Source organism: Balearica regulorum, chromosome 7 (genome assembly GCF_011004875.1).
Source record: "Balearica regulorum gibbericeps isolate bBalReg1 chromosome 7, bBalReg1.pri, whole genome shotgun sequence".
Lineage (NCBI taxonomy): Eukaryota > Metazoa > Chordata > Aves > Gruiformes > Gruidae > Balearica > Balearica regulorum.
In genome coordinates, this window is record NC_046190.1 from 21,109,735 (window position 1) to 21,129,691 (window position 19,957).

The following is a 19,957-nucleotide window of genomic DNA, read 5'->3' on the forward strand; positions in this document are numbered from 1 at the left end:
TTCAGAACTTAGAAGGCAAAAGTTCAACATAGGGTATTCTTACTCCATTTAGTATGGGCCTTAAACCTTTGTGTTAAAGCTTCTATAAAATGTATTTTTGGATGCACTTGCGATAATTTACAGCAATTGTAAATACTGTAGCAATTCTACTAAGAGCAGTCAAAATATTTCATCAAAACTACATGCTAAGTACCTTCTGCCTTATCATAACATTGTCTCTGTTGTCACTATGGTGCAGAATTTTTCATTTCCTGCTCTGAAAGACTGTTTAGTTCTATTGAACATCATCAAATAGATGTAGTATTTAACACAAGAGTTGGTTGTTTTTCAATCCTGGATAAAGTGGTGCGGGTAAATAAGGCTTGCAAAATGCTTTCTGTCTGAACAAAACTATGGGCCAGTTTTTATTACATGCTATTATTATAATTATAGGATCTTCTGGTTAATCAGGATATGCTTAATTAGGATAGCCATTTAATTGGGACATCTCCCAAGGAACCAATTTAGCTTAATGTTATTAGTACTATCTAATCAGGGCAGCTTAGAAAAAATTTGCTTTTAAAAAATAAGACCCCAGCAGAGGGAAAGATAAGCTGATGTTTTGCTGGTCTGATGCATCCAGCCCATTCTCTAAGGGTTTGGATAGCAGCACTGCTCAAGCAGCTGTGACGATGATCTCCTTAAAGTAACAGAAGACAAGCCTGATCCTTCTGTTGTGAAAGTACCAGACACAACCTTCACTCCTGCTGTTGACTGCTGTGTCCTCACACTAGAATACCCTGGCAAATGAGACACATGAACTTCACACTGGACATGACAGGGGAAAAAACTCTCCAAATACAAATGGCAAAGCAGAAAACACCACTTTTTAATCATGAAGGTATTTGCAAGGCTATGAAATAAAGCAACAAGTAACAGGTCTTAAAAGGAGAGTTGTTCAAGCAGATATTCCCAATGAAACTTTGTCATTGACCTTTTGTTCACATTTTAGTGAAAAAATGTATTTGCTCTATCTTAGGTTTTGAAGTTAATGTCATTGTGGTTATACATTCAGCATTGCCCAATGAGATACCACCAAACAAAAGCTGCTGTTCTAAGGAAACATAGAATCATGCCAGTTAGGCCTAAATTTCAATAAGTTCAAAGGCTCTAGCTTCTGTTATTGAACTTAAGATTCTATCTTGGCCTGTGAGCTAACATGACTCCAGGTGGGCAGTATGAGCCTGTAGCTGAACTAGGGCTGAAATTGCAATTTCAAATACTATTGAGAAACTTGAAGTGAAAGAAAAAGTAGGGGACAGACTTCCAGTTGATGTAAATTAGTGACATCCTATTGCAATTGGTGCAGATGTGCTGGTCTTCATGTGATGAAGATTATGGCTTAAGACAGTGAGATGAAGCAGTGATACATTTGCTTGTGTAAGGTGGCAGTACTGAAACAAGGTTGCCCAGAAGCTGTGGAATTTCTGTCTATGGAGATATTCAAAACCCACCTGGACATGGTCCTGGTCACCTGCTTATGGTGACCCTGCTTAGGCTCAGGGGTTGGAGAAAATGATTTTAAGAGGTCCCTTCCAACCTCAGCTGCTCTGTCATTCTGTGACGGTTGTGACCACACTCACCTCAGTATGGGTAAAGAACAAATCTAGAGGTTAAGGGATTAAGCAAAATGTTGACTTTGAAGCTGGCTGAAGAAATCCTAGTCCCCAACATTCCCCCTTCCTCTGTTTTTTTCCATGCTGCAAGGTCACTGTCTTTACTTGTGGCCCTATAAATAGTTATATCACCACAGCATTAACTGGATCAATGATAAGACAAGGTTTAAAATAACAAGTTTTCTTTTCTTAGAATGTTTTTTTTGAGTGTTGTTTTTAAATGCATGTCAGTTCAGCTATCCAGTTCCCAGCTCTGCTGGGATGTGCTGTCACAGCACATGGGATGATGAACAAGTGGCTGGGGAGAGAGCTGGGAAGAGATGAGCATGATGACTGGGTCTGACACATTGTATAACTGTACACTGACTTACACTGTCTTTTGCTGAAAGCAGGAATATGTTATCTGATTTGAATTAAAATCAGACCTCTGTCTTCAGCTGACTGTACCTCTTGGGTACTCTTCTTATGGGGGTAGGCAGAACATACAAAACGAGGTATGCTTTCCTTAGGTGCAGTTGAGGAGGTCTAACAACCAAATAAGAATTAAAATTGCATGAAAGTATATCCAGCAAGTTCTGCACAGTTCCTCAGGGGCTGGATGGCTCATTAGCACTACAGAGCCTGTGAGAAATGAACTCATTCAAACTAAGTTAATTATAAAATCAAGTAACTCCTCAAGAAGGGGAATTGTTCTAATTGTGTGACTGCCCATCCTTATTCAGGTCACCTTGTACAGCCCTGTCTCCTTTTCAGTGCTCTTACTCCCTGAGTCCAGTCTGGATTGAATATGCTGGGGCTGCAGTTTTCAGAGATTCATGTATGGTTAGGATGGAAATGGATTATTGATTAGTGTGCCAGTGTAGGACAATGCCTGCTCAGGTGTGAACTCCTTGTGTGACTTCAGCACGTCAGCTTGGAGCTGAATTTATTACTCCATTTAGATGGAGCTTAGGTACCTGTATTCCAAAATGAGATCCTGAAAGCTCATCCTAACCTTAGACCTCACTTTGTGCCACTTTCCTGGTCCAGCTGAAATCCTGCCATGTCCAGAATCCCCTTGGTCTTGTCACCACCAATGAGCTGTTCACCTTCCCAGGCCCTGCTGCTGTCTGCAGAGCAGGTCCTGCCCAGCCTGTGCTTCCCCATAGCCCTGCTTCATTAGCTGTGCATCAGTAGCTTGGGCAAGGCAATACCCTTCCCCTACACACTTGTGTGACTGCTGTGGGCAGTGCATGTGAGACCCTTCTTCAGTTTCCTGCACAGCTTCTGCAGTAGCAGAGCTGTATTTGTAGCACATGTACATAAGCAAAACTATCTGCCCATGTCTTCAGGGCTCCAAAAAGAGAAAGGTAAGGTGTAAACCTATTTAACTTCTGGGAACAGAATACACTAACAAATTAATTATCTGCAATCATTGCTGTCTTGTGGGAAAGAGCAGGTGCTCTGCAGCTCTGTCTGCGGTCCTGAACGTGTGTGCATATCCACGCATGTGTTTGTGGCATGTAGGAAAACACCCAGTTGTGTAGAGTTCTCTGTAGCTGCCTACACTTAATTTTTGTGTACCATGATGGCACTGGGAGGCCTGGAACTCATTTTAGAGGATGCTGCTGGCAGTTATTCACAATTAATGCATGTTAACAGAGAATGCAACACAGATTCTTTCCTAACAGGGAAGTGATTTGTAAACTTCTGTTAAAACACTTGTCGGTGTTTTCCTGAATAGATATTAGAAATGCTATTTAAAGAAGTTTGATAAGGAATGGATGTTTCTGGAAGCTGGTACCAGTTATTGGCCCCATAACTCTTATTGATTTGTATTTAGTTATAAAAGGAAACATTAAACATCATTTGCCCTCAGAATAAAATGGAAGATTGCCACTGATAAGCATGCTTAAAATAAGCATCACAGTGGTTATTTTCATTCCCTAAATATAATAACAGATTATGGAGACAAAAATGAATGCAGTCAGTCCAGCTGATGACTAAATCATAACAATAGCATCAATTGATTTGTTTCCAGGTCTAAAAAAAAACTGATAAAGATGTATGTAATCTCCTAGATAGAAGAGAATTAAGGTTAATGTCTCAAATCTGTTCCTTATGTTCAGATACTCTCTCTGTACACACAGATGCTTGCTACTGTTTTTCATGTGAATTCTAATTGTAAAAAGTAATACTGAGTTAAGCTGGTTGAAATAAAGGCATGTTCCTTTATTATACTGAAGGGAATTATTAGCTGTTCTGTACTGCACCAAATCTTACCATTTGCTTACAGTCCAGTCACAGTAACGCATTCATGGGTGCTTTACAGTGTTTGTCATTACTGTACTGTTTCTTTATATTCTTTCTAGTGAAGCTAATGTGTTAACCTAGAAAGTACTGCATAGTAGGAAGTCTAAAACAAAGCTACTTCTATTCCTGACATAATTTCAAGTAAACAGGTCTTTTACTGCATTCAACCTGTTTGCAGAATGAGGGACTGTTTTCATCCTTGTAAGTAGTTGCTTGGAAATTGTCAAAATGAAAAAGTGGATTTTCTTAATGAATGATTTTTAAAATCATAGTGTACACTTGTTCCATGGCCCAGATCTTGAGAAATTATATGGGCTTATGATTCACTGTATATATATTTTAATTCTGGAGTGCTTTGCATATTGTTGCTCTAACAGATTATGGTTTGTGGGAAAATTGATCAGTGAAAATGTTTTGAAGTGTAAAGTCTCATATTATCCTCACTTAAAGCTTAACCTTTGCAAATCTGGAGCGTAATATATTCATTTTGCAGTGCAAAGAATTGAGTATATACTGGATCAGGGTTTTGTTTGTAAATATTGCCTGTTGTTCTGAGTACAGGTAGAATGCTTCTTTTGTTTCAGCCAAATAATTCCCTGCTTCCTTCCCACAAATAGTAAGATACTCCTTATTCAGGACCTCTCTGCCCTGCTGTCTGTAAGCAATTCACCCAGCTATTGAACAAAGTATTTTCTGTCATATGGGATGAATACTATAGCACTATTTAACCGAGCATTTTTTTATAAATGGGTGGGCCCCATCAATTTAAGTTCTGAAAAAAAAAAGTCTCTGGAATTCAATTTCATCCCAGGTTTCCATCATATAATCTCTGTGCTGCTACTAGGTTTCATGTTTACCAAGCATTTATTAGAAGGACAACAAAACAATTCTGACTAAGGCCTAATGAGCATTGTCTGGCAGGAAAAGGCATTATACAAAAGCATAAATCTCAGGCTTATTCTACTTATGACTTCCTGAGTTCAAAGAAGTGACTTTGTAAAGCAAACTGAAAAAGTGAGGGAAGGTTGTAAAAGCTGTGTGGATGTTGATGCTCATAAAATGTAAACCCAGATTAGCCATGGTGCTAAGCAACAATTTCCACTGAAATCAATACTGGCCTGAAAATCAGACCAGTATTTAATGAATTAGAAATTTGAAGAGAATCTCCTGTAAAAGCAATGTTGGTTGATCTTGTGAGAAGACACATAGGTCAAAGTAAGAATCCTTTAAGAGGTCCTTAAGATATAACGTCTTAATTTACAATAAGCTGTCTTAGACTGTCGTGCTTCATACGTGCATACGCTGCATTTGCAAATAGCAAACCTACAGACCCTGACTGACTACTATCACAATGTCATTACCAACTGCTGTTGATGATTACATCACACTTATGGCATACAACAACATGCCAGGCAGGTAGCAGATACTGCTATTTCACTCTTTCCTTGTATGTATAAACATAATAAACATAACCTGGTCATCTCACCTTGATTTACCTTCTGTTGAGGCAGGTAACCCAGGTCACAGAAATTTACCAATTTTTTTTAATCCAGTCAAAACATTTCTGAGGTTCAACAAAATTTTTATAAATGTTCTCCATTGGTTTTTATTTCAGCAGTCTCTGTTACTTTCTGGTTGGATTTCTGGTCAGGGTTCAGGACAGTATACTGTGTAGGACCCAGTTTCCTGTGCAATCTGGGAAGTCTGTGAAGATGAGCTGAGTCCTGGCATTAGAATATTCCAATGTCCCATGTTGAATTTTTGATACTTAGCCTGTCCTCTCCTCAGTTGGCTGTGCTGCATCATTGTCTGTCCTTAGCAATAATGTATCAAGCTATTAATCATTCATATATCAATGGCTCTTATCATACAGTATAACTTGTTTTCTCTTGATAAAGAGTAGTTGAGAACTAAGTCTTATGTACTTCATCCTATGTATTATGCCATTTTACAGAATCAGGCACAGAGAAGTGAAGTAACACAGACAATATTTTATTTGTTATTAGACTCCCCATAGTGTGCCACTTACAGCAATAACCTGTTTTCTTGCTCTGAAAACATTGCTATCTTCTTACAGCATGTCACAAGAAGCAGGGTTATAAAAAGCTTTTTTTTAAAAAAAAAGCAGAGTAAGTTCTTAGAATTGTATGAATTCATGATTTGCACAACTCCTGTGTATTTGTAAAGAGCGTACTCAAAAGCATCACTGTATACAATGAACACAAAAATGCTTGATCTTTCTTAGATATGAACCTTATTTGTTATTTACAAATGGATAAGATGTATGTAAGCTATTTCTGTTATGTTACCCTCTGCTGGGACCAAAGAGACACAGCCCCCCCTTGGTTGCATTAAAGCCTCAAAGTGACAAATAAAATGGCTTTCAACCATGCAGGCATAATTGCATCCAGCCTGGTGCCTTCAAAGGGAACATAGAATAGTTGCTAGAGCAGTTCTTAAACTAGCAGCATAATATCCTCTACTGCATTTGTGCACAGCTGCATAAGCCTTGATGTCCACACAGAATAAAGAAGTGATGATAAATGCACCTTTCCTGTTATGGCTATTTGTGTCAGGAGGATACCTAGTGTGTAAATAAAGATAGGGCTTACACATGGCATAGATACTTAGTCCTTTGGAACTTAGATTTACATTTTTTTCTGGGTTTACTCTAAAGTTTATTTTGTTACCTAGGAAATTTTAGAGCTTGAAAAACATGTGCCTCAGGATGGTATTTAAGTAGATCGATAGGCAGCAGCTGGCTGGGAGTTTTGAGGATCTGCATTTTTTGCAGCTGGATGGATGGATGCAGTTTGGTGTCTTTAGTGTTTAAATCTTTTAGTTTATCCAGTCTAGTTTAGTTTTAGTTATTGTTAGCAATAAACAGTACTTGGCTCCAAACTTGACACTTCCCTTAATCACTAGAGAAAGATACATCCGTTCGTGTCTGTCGGGGTTACTATAAAGTTGGATCTGCTTCCTTGACATATTTACTTGTGATCATGGATACAAATGGTCACGTGAATTACAGTTAAACAAAGAGTCAGACCCTGCTGATATTTCTACCCTTTGGAGGAAGAACTGGGACCTCACGCACAATGCAAATGCATTGCTCTGCTGGCAGGTCTCTGACATACTGTAAGTGCTCTATCAAGAAGTTTTCACATAGAACTAGCAACAAAGACATGTTCATGGAAGTACAAATTCTAAAGGTAATTGTGTTTCCATTTAAAACATTGGTGTTTGAAAAGTAGTATACTTAAGATCATAAATTGGATAGTCTTTTATGTTAGTGTTTACCAGAGTATTCTTACGATAGCTTGACACACCTTAAATGTTGGAATTATAACAAGCACAAGAAACAACAGAATGACTCAAGGCTTATTGGAGGAAATTGATCCCAAATACAAAAAATACTACAAAGCTTAAGCAGTATTTAAGCCCTCAAATAATACAACACAGTTTTGGCATAAATCAAGCTGAGGAGGAGGAGTTATATATTTTGTACCACTCAGCATCGCATGGTTGTATCAGCTCTGGTTTCAGCTACAGTAGCAAATTTCAAGCTGCGTATAAGATAAAATAAGAGTCCTCTTGTTCTGTGTTTCTAATAGACTCAATGTCCAGTCTAAAAATGTATTCCATACAAACAAATCAAGAGAAGCAACTTCTTATCCTACTGTGGCAAGTAACAAAAGAAAAAAAAGCAGAAGTCCATTTGAAAGAAGCAAAAATATCTTGTCAGGTAATTGAGGAAATTACAAAGGGTAATTGCATGTGACCTCTTACTGAGATATACAGGTTCTTCCCAGAATTAGAAGGGTGGCTGCATCAAAACAGCTTCTGCCTTAAGATTCTGCACATGAGAAGTCAAGTTCAAATGTGAAGTTTTGCCATGATTTCTGTGCACCCAGCTCATGGCAAGGGATTAACTCCCATTTCTGCCAGCTGAGGATATGAATTTATAAGGTAGCAAGAGCTATCAACAAGTATAGCATAAGGTTTTGCTTTTGTCTTCAGATACTGTCCAATATCCATATTGCCTTTCAGACCACAGCATGGGAAGAATTTTTTCCTCACCAAACTATTTACCAATTTGTCTAATCAGAGAGCTTCCAGCTAAAGGATTTCTGTCTGCACATCTATACATTGGATAGCTTCAACTGAATGCAGACCCATTGACTACAATGAGTAATGACTGCTTATAGCATAATTCAGGTTGGAAATTACCTCAGGTGGTCTCCTAGTCCAGTCTTCTGCTAAGGTTAGTTTAACAACTCAGGACAGAATTAACTTCCCTATTTCTTTAGCATTGACCTGATTGGTCTCCTTCTTACACTTGCTGCCTTTTTTTAATCTGTTCCTCAGTATGGGCTTCTTGGGCATACCTGCTTCTTGGTTTCTCAGTAGTCACTGAGCATGTCTTTGGCTCCAGAGGTTAAAATGAGCTTATGTTTTGTAGGTTTTGTGGACAAAAACTAAACATACCACAGATATGAAAAAATATGACCCTTACTTCAGTAGAGCAATTAACAATACTACCTATTTACATTTATCTTGGCTTCAATCTGACCTGGGTTCTGCTTGTCTTTTCCTTGACCTTCTACTGATTAGTTGGAATTTCAGCTCCATCTCTGTTGCTGATGCCAGTCAGTGGGACTGGTATCTGACATCTAGTTTTATTTTAACAGGAAACTGAAAGCCTACATGCATATGCTTGTTTCTTTGGGAGCGTACCCACTGTGAAAAGACACAGTTTATAGAAACATGTTGTCATGCCTTCTGATTGACATACTTTGCCATTAAAGTACCAAGGAGCTGCTGAAGCAGAAGTGGCATCTTGCTCCCAAGACCTGGAACAACTCCAGTAATCCAGACACCTTGTACCATCATAGCGCGCAGTTTTAGCATCACGGAGCTTTGTGACTGACAGCAGCAGGAATTGCAAAGTCAACCAGACTTGTTTCCATGTAGATCTACAACTGGTTTTCATTTGCTTAAAAATAGTGCTCAGCATCATCTCAATGTGTTGTAAGAGTTTAATCCACTGAGTAACACTTTCATTTGCCACCATCCCTCAGTAACCATCATCTTTACATACCAGGGTCACTGTTCTGTGTTCCTGCTTCCAGAGGCAATGGCTATTCCCAAGCCTATATGACAGAGAGGTTTCATACAAACATCTAGTTGTTTGATGTGAACTAGATCTGCTGAAAGATTACTGTTATCTAATAGGCTGTGAGAGTTGATAAAGCACAAAAAAATTATATATTTACATAGCTCTGTTCCAGTGGTGTCAGCTGTGCATAAAAATCTTACTAATACTGAAAAACAGTCTTCTCTAATGCAACTTTTGTCAGCCTGCAGTGCTAAAACTGGAAGTCTGGGTTTCTATCGCAGAGATGTGAGCTTAGCTGATGAACCCCATGTCAGTCTCTGTGCAGTCACGGCTTAGTTACTGATGTGTTAGAGCAGCCACGTATACATCAGCTCAGTGTCCTCAATATCTGTACCATCTCAAAGACATGAATAACTTGTGTACCACAGGAGCTGTATACATTTACAACCTTCCTTTAAATGCCTGTTCTTCCTAAAATCAGGCAGTAATGGGTTCCTGTTCACATCCCAGCTACGGCATCACCAGTTGCTTTTTATACCTAAAGGTAATAATTGGTGTGTGGTGTCAGTGCACCCCTCTGGAATGTTTTCTACTAGCTAGATAGAATTATGTCTGCAGTTCAACATTAGTGAGCCCTTGGAAATTTCAGTCTGCATGGTAGATAAAGGCAAATGATCGTATTCTTCCATTGATGCAGTTACTGAATTATGCTGGCAGCTCAGAATCAGTGACTTCACTTCTTTTTTGAAATTGCTATTTAGGAAACCATAGATAACAGGGTTGACACAGGTGGAAGCCATAGCTACCAGGTGGCACAATGAGAAGATCAGATTGTGGTGGCAAGGTGAAATAATTTTGTAATTCCAGTCCACAATGGTGTTGAAAACATGCAGTGGTAGCCAGCAAACAGCAAAAGCAGCAACCATGGATGCTAATAAAATATTTATCCTTCTCAGCTGAACTGCTCGGTTGCTATATTCACTTTTCTCAAACATGTCCTTTCTCTTCTGTAGACGTAGGTAGATACGCAGGTAGCAGAGTATAATGAAGAACAGTGGGATGCAATATTGCAAGAGCAGTAAAGTGGTAGTGTAGATAAGTCTGTGTTGCTCAGAAGGCCATGAGTCAATGCATATGGCCTTGTCAGTAGAAAAATTCATGATGTGTGAGAGCTGCTCATACAAATCGTTAGACAAGATGGATGTGGTCAAAAATGGCAGGGACATGAGACATGCTAAAGTCCAAATCACTCCAATTCCTAGATAGGCTTGGGAGATGCTTGGCCTCCAGCCAGTTGGGTTTATGATGAGCTGGTGTCTTTCCAGAGCAATAAGGACAAGGGAAAGAATTGACACTGTCACAGATGTGCACTGAGTGAAAGAGGTCATTTTGCACATGACTTCCCCAAATATCCAGTAGTCCATCATGGTGTAAACAACGGTGAAAGGCAGACAGACAAGACACATAAACAAGTCTGAAATGATTAAGTTGGAAATTAGGATGTTGGTGACATTGGCCTTTTCCTTCTGCCTGGCAATGACAGCAATCAGACAGATGTTTCCCACGATGCCTAGGACAGTCTCCAAGCTGTAAGAGGTGGCCAGAAAGACTGTAAGGTCAGTGATGTTCCTGCACTGGTTAGAAATGTGCACGGGGAAGCTTCGGTTTGAGCTCCAGTTTTTATTGTTCAGGAAAGGAAAACCATCATTAACAGCCCTTGTCTTGTTCATCCTGAACCCAAAACTATTTATCTAAAAAAAAAGTGATAGTCAAACAGAATCTGGGTCTTCTGGAGCCAGCCTAAAAAGGGTTTTATCTGTTCTGTTTGGCTGTGGAAGATCTGGGTATATCTGCAAAGGAAAGGAAAAAAGATTGCTTAGTTATGCTGCAAGAAATTAGTCAAAAGGGGGCGGGGGGGAGGTGTGGACAGGGAAGCAAATGCCAGGGATTCTGTGTATATTCTGCAGGTCCCTTTGGTATGGTTTATTAGATGGAAAAATGGAACCCTTTTTGCTAAACTGTGGTATGGAACTCTGTGCAACCCTATTGAGTTATGACTCAATTGTGAGGTTGTCCCAAGGATTTAAGAACATCTTAACTTCATTATTTAACTCAGTGCAGTATCTTGAACATCATTAATGCAGTAGAGTGATGATTCAAGAAAGCTGGATCAAAACACACTTGGGGGTAAAAAATGTGTATAATTCTGGTTTTGCAAGGTTCTGATCCAAAACTGAGTAGAAGACACATTGTGGGGCTGTATTTACCTTCAACTGAGCTAAACATCAATGTGCAAAATAGGGAATATTCAGTGTATAAAGCAAACACTAAAACATATTGTGAGTTAATCTGTGAAATGCATTTGTGATTGCAGCTGAAACCCACGCTTGCTTGAGACAATTGCCATGCAAAAATTCAGGCTCATATCCTTGGAGGGATAAGATGGGACAATTTTGAAAAAGTCTAAGATAATTCAAAATAATTTCAACATTTTTCAGCTTCTACACAGCTGTGATAGGTCATGGGAACTGCAGTCCAAATTCCCTGCTTCCACATTCTGGATAAACTCCAGAGTCCATGAAGCATTGATGTCTTCCTCTGGGTGGCAAATGTGGCCATCACAACATTTATCAGAAATATAGTCCAGTCTCCTGATTTTGGCTTTAAGGGTGGGTGATTTTGACAATCTTTCTTAACTCCTTGTGAGAAGCTTCTTATTGATTCTACCTCAGCATAATTTTGCTTTTTTTCAACTAAGAGAATTCAAGTGTTGTAATAGTATGTGCTATCTCCTGGGTAATGTTCCTGTACAGGCAGATGGATCTGCTTCTTAACCACTGCTGCAAGCCCTGAGCTGGGATTTTCAATGGGATCTGAGGGAGCTTGAACCCACAGAGTTAATAGCAGTTTGCACGCTTTTGGAAATAATCAGCCATAGGACTGCTGGACTCTACCAGATGGCTCCTGGGAGGTTGTCATGATCAGAGACTGCTTTGTAATCCTGGCCCTGGAGCCCAAATCCTTTATGTCCAGGAATTAAAGAGGAAAAAAATCTGACTCTGCTGGGAGTTCTCCTCAGGCCAGAGGCAGTTTCATGCTGTACAAAGGCTTGTAATGTGAAAAGTAAATAAATACTTGGGGAATGACACTATTTACCCATTGCATGACCCTTTCCTCAGCAATAAAATGCCACTCAAACAAGTTTGTGGGGTTGTGAAAAACTTCTGTGCTTCAGAAAAACAAGTGGTCAAGATATGAATACATAAATAAAATGGTATAGTGAGCCTATCACATTGAGTAGCATTTACTGCTGAGCAACTGTATGCATATAGGTAACCAGTACTGTACAAAAAAAGCACCCACCATCCTACAATTTTTTGTTTGCTTTGTCTTTCTCTTTATGAATTGTATGCTTCTAGAGATGTTGTCTCTCAGGAACTAACGAAAGCACTAGTGTACAGTAAATAAAAAGATGTTTTGGGATTGTTGTTCTGCTTGATCAGCAGAAATTAGTATAATCGATTCTTTTGTTGCTTTGCTAGACCTGTTGATTTGTCTGTGTCATATGGATACAGATATACACAGTCAAGAGAGTCACACGAGTAAAATTTAGTAAACTTTTTTCCCTCTTGTTCTTTCATTTCCTCGTAGTTTAAATCTTAATTAAAAGAGGGCAAGGGAAATTTTCAAAATTGTGGAGCTAGGTATGACTCTTTCTGTCCATTCACTTTTGTGTTGTTACTCAACTTGTGTGAACAGATTGATTTATTTTCTTAGAGGCAATGATGATGGATGGGTTGCAGTGTCACCTATGGGGAGGATATGGTGGTCTGTTTCAGTGTGAAAATGGATATAGAGTGAAAAACCACTAACCAACCCCTTAGCTTTTCATGATTGCTGGCCAGTAGAGATGCTGCAAATGAAATGGAGCAAAAGAGCAAAAACTATTGCAGCCTGCGATATTATTTGCTACCAGTCAAAGGAGCTCAGTCTTGGCATTTGGACAGGACAGACTCTGCTGTAAATGAACACATGAGCTTTTTACTACAGTCCCAGCTTAGTGTCCTTAGCTACAGCATTGTCGACAACAAACACATAGTTCTCTTTTGTTGCTTGAAAAATGTGTGCTGAGTTATTACAAACATCTGTGTCCTACAGAGTAAGCCCTCTTGAGGGTTCCAGACACTTTTGGACATGCTGAGGCATCAGAGAGGAGAACTAGTAATGTTGAAGTAAAAAAAAGAAAGTAGTAGAGCCACCTGAGAAGCAGAAGCCAGATCCCACAGCTTTAAGGGGCACATTCCCAAGAGGAATGCCAAAGGCAGGGCATGGCTGCGTGTTTGTCACAGATGGCAATCGCAGTGGGGATAAACAGCGTCTCTGAAGGTTCTGCAGTGTGTTTTATTGGGTTAAGAGCTCCCTCTCTTCTGATACCTTGCGTTCCATGGTGTCTCCTACAAGATGACTATCAAGCACTTTTTGGGCATTCATACTCCTGGAACTGCCCAGCGGTAAATACAGAATTGTCACCCTCTTGTCACAGATAAGGGGACTGAGAGAGGGAGGTGAAACATAAGAGTTGCTCAGTGTCTCAAGGAAACCCGTGGTGCACTGTGCAGGACTTAAAACTGCCTGCCAACCTGATGTCTTGGGAAAAGGCAGAGCCTAGATCACCAAGTCCATAGTTCTCTGTATTTCTTATTCTGGCACCATTAATGTTAAAACTAGTTCTAGAAAAATAGAAAAAAAAATGTTGCGGTGGCCTTATACTTACGTATCCATCCTTGGATGGCACATTCTCAAGGTCAGTCACTACTAAATGCTGTGTTGTCTCAAAGTGTTTCACTGCTAATCAGTTTGGTCTAAATTAAAAGCCAGTAATAAAAAATGTGTACTTACTCTGCTTAGACGTTTGAATCAAATGTTAGCTAATATAATGAATCACCAATGCAGTGGGAAAAAGGGTGTTAGACCCCTCACTGTGTCGAAGATTTGTTCCTTGCCCAGTAAAATATAGCAAAAACTTTGTAGGCTAAAAAACCAGGTTTTGTCTCCAGAAAGTGAAGCAATACTTATTTGGCTTATAGGAGCAAGAATCATGCTTCCTAAATCAGTTTGCAGAGGGAGTGGAGGGAAAAGTTGGATTGTTTTTGTTTGCTTGTTTGTTTTTAAAGAGGAAAGATTAATCCTGTTCAGAACACTTAATGAACTTCAGGAAAGAGGTCAGTAACAAAAGCTAACATGCTCAAAAAGCAAAGGTTTTCTTCTCTGATGCAGCTTGAGATAGTTTCTCTAAAAAGTGAGTGTCACAGAGGTCTGCGGCAAATTAATAGGATTCAGAAGGAAAAACAGAAGATTTTGGATTTAATCTTAGTGGAAGCTAAATTCCCCACTTAGATCTTCTATAGACATTCATCACACTGCTGTCCATGTTGGAAGCAAGGAAGAGGAGCAGGTAAGGTCTAAAGGGTTTGTCTTGCTGAAAAACACAGCCCTCTAAACTAACAAATGTCACTCAAGTTGTCTCAAAAAAGGAAACTATCACTAGTCAGCAGGGTGGTTGGAACTAAATGATCTTTGAGGTTCCTTCCAACCCAAACCATTCTATGATTCTGTGAAAAAGTTATATATGTTAAAAATTTCTAAAACCTGCATAATTAGGGTATAGCACAAGTTGTGTGCATTAATATGTTACACATCTATAATATTGGGAGATGGTATAAATTCCTAGGAAAGTTTTTCTCCCCTCTCACATCTACATGTTTTCAAATGGAAACCTTTTAGGAAGTATGAACTTATATTACAGGTTAACCTTCTCTGATCCTGCAGAAAGAAGGGAAGTTTTACAAAAGCACCTCCTCTGGCTTCTTATTATCTGGTTAAATTCATAACAACCTTACCAAAGACATGGAGCCAGCTCACAAAGATAAAATGTGACTAGCAGGTCAGCACACTGGAGAATGCTAGTTAATCTCTGATCCCTTAAGAGTAAAGGCCATTGTGACTTGTCCTATAGCCAGGAGAAAAAAATTATAATTTTACAAAAATTATATCTTTATCAAAGTAGGTGGGGAATTCATAAATCACTGTAACGGGCACCTCAGCAGACAGCCTGCTAGGATATTTGGAGAGTGACGTGATGCGTACTGCCAGAAACTGCATGGGTTGGGTGAGGAACGAGGAGTCTTGGGGACCAGGAGATAAGAAGTATTTTTCTCTGACCAGTGGTAACCAGGACCATTCTGTCACACCACAAGGTGGCAGGAAGCACACCTGAACCCCGAAGATCCCCCAAGAAGTTGCCATCTCCCTCTTGCACCCTGGAAGGTTGCAAAGCTCTGCTCCATAGATACAAGGGTTGGGGTTTTTTATGACAAGTCAGACTGGATCCATTTGTCAAAAGTAGTCACCTGCTTGGTAGAAAATGCTGATTCAGCGTACCCATACTCTGTGAACATTTCATGGAGCCAAGAGATGTCCCTTCAAATGCTTTTTCTGAATCTGATGGAGGAAGAAGAACCTAGATAATCATTGGGCTCCATTGAGTTAAACACCAGGTTTGGTATCATCATCTCCTGTGGTTCAAGCCCTTTAGTTTATTAAAAAAAAAGCTTAGGAATTTGTTTCCAATGAAAAAAATATGTTGCATTCATACCAAACCCACTTTTTTTTTTGCATCTGAAAATGCCTTCTTTCCCTCAAAAAATCCCATCTTTCAAAACTACACTTTTAATGTTTTGATTCAGGCACTGGCTGATAAAAGCAATTGTTTGCACAGCCTTGATCAAAGCTGAATGGCAAATAGCAAAGGCCTCCCTTGTTTTTATAACCCTTCTTGCTAAATTATTACCATAAATAATTATATTAATGTTTATTATGGTGGTATTAAAAAACTAATTGAGAATAGGTCCTTTTGTGCTTGATGCTGTGCAGGTCTAAAGGTGCAGACAAGTCTCTTGACAGAGATGGACAAGAGCTTAAAAAGCATGCAGAGAGAACAAAGTATTTATTACTGTTTTTCCTTGCCTTGTGACTGGATTCAGAGCATGTTGATTATAATGGACTTTGGATCAGGTTCACTTAATACTTCTGCCCTTGTTTCTGCATTGTTCTAAAATCATAAAGAAATCTACAGCATTTTCATGGAACAGAAGGAGTGCCAGAATTCTTTTCTTTTAGGAATCCAATATGCACAAAGCCTTTCAATCCATGGCTTCTCTTGAATTTATATTTCATGTCCCTGTCAATATCAATGGATCAATTTTAGAATTTAAATGCTAATTGAATGCTTTTCATTATCTCCTGTTTACCCTAATAGTTAAATGAATGAAGAATCATACCTGAACTGTTTGTAATCCATATTCTCATGTTCTTTTAAAACTTGTTTCTTTAAATTATATTGATATAGCAGCTACTCAGTAATACTCCCTTAAAAGTTTCTGATATACAACTCTTGCCTCGGATCTTAGGTTAAATTTCAGGTGAATTCTTACTTAATGTTTTCTGATTAGAAAGCAGTCATTATCCAAATCAGAGGAAGATTTGAGCAGAAAGGGAATTAGCAATGATGGCATCAGCTGACAGTCACTCAAGTGAAAGTTGAATAATTTTTTTAAAAACAAAAGTAATAACTTTAATAAAGAGATCTGAGCTCATACCAGTCTGAAATAGATAATTTAGAAAATTCTTACCTGTTACTGATTGAGAAAATTACTGCTGTTGCTGCACATTTCTATCTTGGAAGAATGAAGGAATGTTGTAGCAGCAAAGTAAGGTTTTCTGTGTCCTAGCAATCCAGAAGAGAAGCTCTCCTCACTGTTTCTGTAGGTAATTTGGATGGCATCTCTCTCCCTCTCCCCCCCCCCCCCGCTGCTCTCTCTCCCCCTCCTTCCTTCCCTCCCTTCAGATTAGCCAATGAATTCTGCTTTATGGTTATGGTTATTGTCTGACTTCGAAGTTCTGGCTCCCTCTGCTGTTATATAAATATAGAAATTTTACAAGTACTTGAGAGGAATAGCAATGTCAAGAAAGTGCTATGAAGCTATATGAAGCAGAGCATGCATCCATGCTGCATGCAAGTGTGTACTCAAGTGGAAGCACGCTGAAGCAAAGGGACAAAATACAGGAACAGAGCCTAATCCTGTTCTCCTTGCTGATGCAAGTTTTCTGTAGGGCTCAAAGAGAATTTTGCCTCATACATACAAAAATTTTGCCAGTAATTTTTCTGTTCTACCACAGACCAATATTGAAATTTTATTTTAGAAGGATCCAGACTGCAAGTCCTTAAATTGTGAAAGGGGAAGAGGTACACTGTTACTCAGGCAAAGAACTCGGAAATGTAAGAGCACTGAGGAAGTTGGAAATAGAGGAAAAGAAGGATTTGCAGAAGTGCAAGTTTTCATTGATTTTTTTCCCAGGTCTTTCTCATGAAAAAGCAAGGCAGAAATCAGATTTGCAAATTTTTCTCTTGCATTGGGAAAATACACAAACAGTGTATTTCCAAGGGCTGTATCAGAATAACCTAATATTGGTCTTTACTTAAAGTGGATTTTTTCATTTGTAGGCACGTAGTATGTCAAGAGAAATCAAATACTTCAATATCAAAACAAGTGCAAGCTCGTATCAACTAAACTAACTATGAAAATAGTTTTTCATTTGTACTGTATTCTTTCTTTCATTTTTTCTGATACCAGCTATTACACATGTGCCCATCTACTTCAAGTGCTTAGCTGACATCTTTCATCATTAGAGGAATAATCAAAGCAGAAGCAGGAATATTTAAAGTCTTTCTAAGGTATTTTGGCATTTCTCGTTTCTTATGATGCTCATAAAACTGGAATCTGTGTAATGAATGGTGTAAGCCGGAGAGTTGTCTGTAGTTACTGGTTCTTTCTTCAGGGCATCCCTGAGTTGCTTCTTATTTTGTATTTCTTATTTTTCCCAGCCTCCTTTTCAGGACTTTTATTTACCAGCTGGTTTGAACCAGCACCCCATATCCCAGCATTATGCCTTTTACCCAGATGCCTCAGAAGGAGACAACCTTTCTGATCCGGTTAGGGAAAGGGGCATGAAGTCTGTGCTCCAGCTGAGAAGGCATCAGCCCACACAGATCTTGAGAGTCTTGCCAGCTCCTTAGGAAGTAAAAGCTTCCTATCTTACTGGAGCCAGAAAAGCTGAAATGATTTATTTAGCTGGCCTGTTCACTTCTGTTTCTTCCTTAATTTACTTATCATATGTTTATTCTTTCTGCTGTTCAAAGCATTAAAGAAAGAGGAGGAAAACTACTAGGAAACAGAGTGTCCTTTTACTGCAGAATATTTTGATTTGTGAAGCTGTTGTTCTCATCTCCCTCAGCTTGCAGCGTTCCTCAGCCAGCCTTATCTCCACACCTTCCAAACAGTTAAAGATATGCTGTGTCACTTTATTCTCTCAATTCAGACCTTTGGGCAGAGCCTGCAAACTAGCAAATTAGCATCTGCTCTCTTCTTAAAGTCAACAAAGAACAGCTGCAGCACTGTTCCTGAAAGACTGCTTGGGGCTCTGCCGCCCAGGGATCAGGAAATGACCTAACCACCAATATTTTGCTATGGTATCTGGGACTTTCTTCTTGACAGATTTTTAGGATGAACTGCTGTATCAAGGTTCTGGCCATTTCTTGTTGAGGTCGATGGGGCTGCATTAGAGTGCTATTACATGCGTATTACTTCCTCATTGTGTCCAAACTGCAGAGTGAAAATGTTCACTATTAACAAGGTAATCTGGGAGCAGCACTTGGGTCATTCCAACTCTACACTGGTTCATGTAGCTGGGACTTACATCCACACAGCAGCCACTGAGTTCAAGCCAAGAGATGTGGTGGGGCTGGAGCTGCCACGCAGTAGCTGTCCAGACTGTAGCATAGAGGGGACAATACTGGAGCTAGCTTGGAGTGAGAACAGCAGCAGAAAGACAAAGATGCAGATGCCTGTTTACTCATCCAGGTGGGTCTTGTAGGCTTGGTTCAGCACCTTGCTGAAAGGGATGCTGGTACCTGAACTGACTGGTTTGAATCTGGCCACGTTTAATTTCAGTATACAATGGGCACTACTGAACATGTATCTGTGGAGACTCCCTGTGAGGATCCCGACCTATTTGCAAAATGCACAAGCAGTACTTGTATGAGGGTGCATAAGGGTGGAAATTCCTCTATACACAGGACACTTGCTGCCATGAGGCAACATGGATATACCGTAGTCCCAGCTACTGCTAATCATGTGCTGGTCAGACCGGCTGTTTCTGTTCATATCAGTAGGTTTGCATTGACTCTAGCAACCAATGGACCAGTCCCTGTTTGCTGTTTATTGGGAATGGAGTAAAGAAACTGTAGCTGGCATAGCATGGGGAGTCCTGCTACCCACAGAGCAGTAAGGCGGCTTGCTTCCATTCTCTGTCCACAGCACGTACTCCTGTTCCAGGAGGGCACTGGGGAACTGTCCTGTTTTCTCTGCAGTTTATTACGTAAGACAGTTGGGCTCTATGGAGACAACCTGTTTCAAGGGGGTACAGATGCATGGGGAAACAGTCCTCTCTGCACTGGCCAAACTCCTTTCTGTAAGTGGTTATGATGACAGCAAGGCGTCTCCTGAGAAATTTTCATTGGGTGCAATTAAGCATTTCCCTGGGAATGACAGGATTGTCACAGCAGTGGGATTACAACTGCATTCTGAATGCTTTGAGGGTCTCCTGCAATGGCCTTGTGTCAGATCTTCAGCCATATCAGCCTTCATTGATGGAGACCTGAAGCTCTGTCTCTTTCTTTCCTCTGAGCATGGAATTTCAGAGGCCAATTCTCCTGCAGTACATTTAGCAAATCTAATTGTGGTCCAGCATCTGGAGCCCTGCTCTCTCTGGT

At 39.7% G+C, this 19,957-nt stretch overlaps 2 protein-coding genes across 3 annotated transcripts in view; one reads left to right on the forward strand and one right to left on the reverse strand.

Moving 5' to 3' along the window:
* The window catches only part of ELOB (elongin B), a 47,410-nt gene that overhangs the window by 17,249 nt on the left and 10,204 nt on the right, over positions 1-19,957 (forward strand). The gene's annotated exons all lie outside the window — the stretch shown is intronic.
* On the reverse strand, positions 5,965-16,872 carry LOC104638185 (neuropeptide Y receptor type 4-2). The gene is made up of 2 exons (XM_075757528.1): positions 16,758-16,872; positions 5,965-10,916 (listed from the first exon to the last, which is right to left on the reverse strand). Exon 2 carries the CDS (start codon positions 10,794-10,796, stop codon positions 9,663-9,665), a length of 1,134 nt encoding a protein of 377 aa, XP_075613643.1. The 5' UTR covers positions 10,797-10,916; positions 16,758-16,872; the 3' UTR covers positions 5,965-9,662.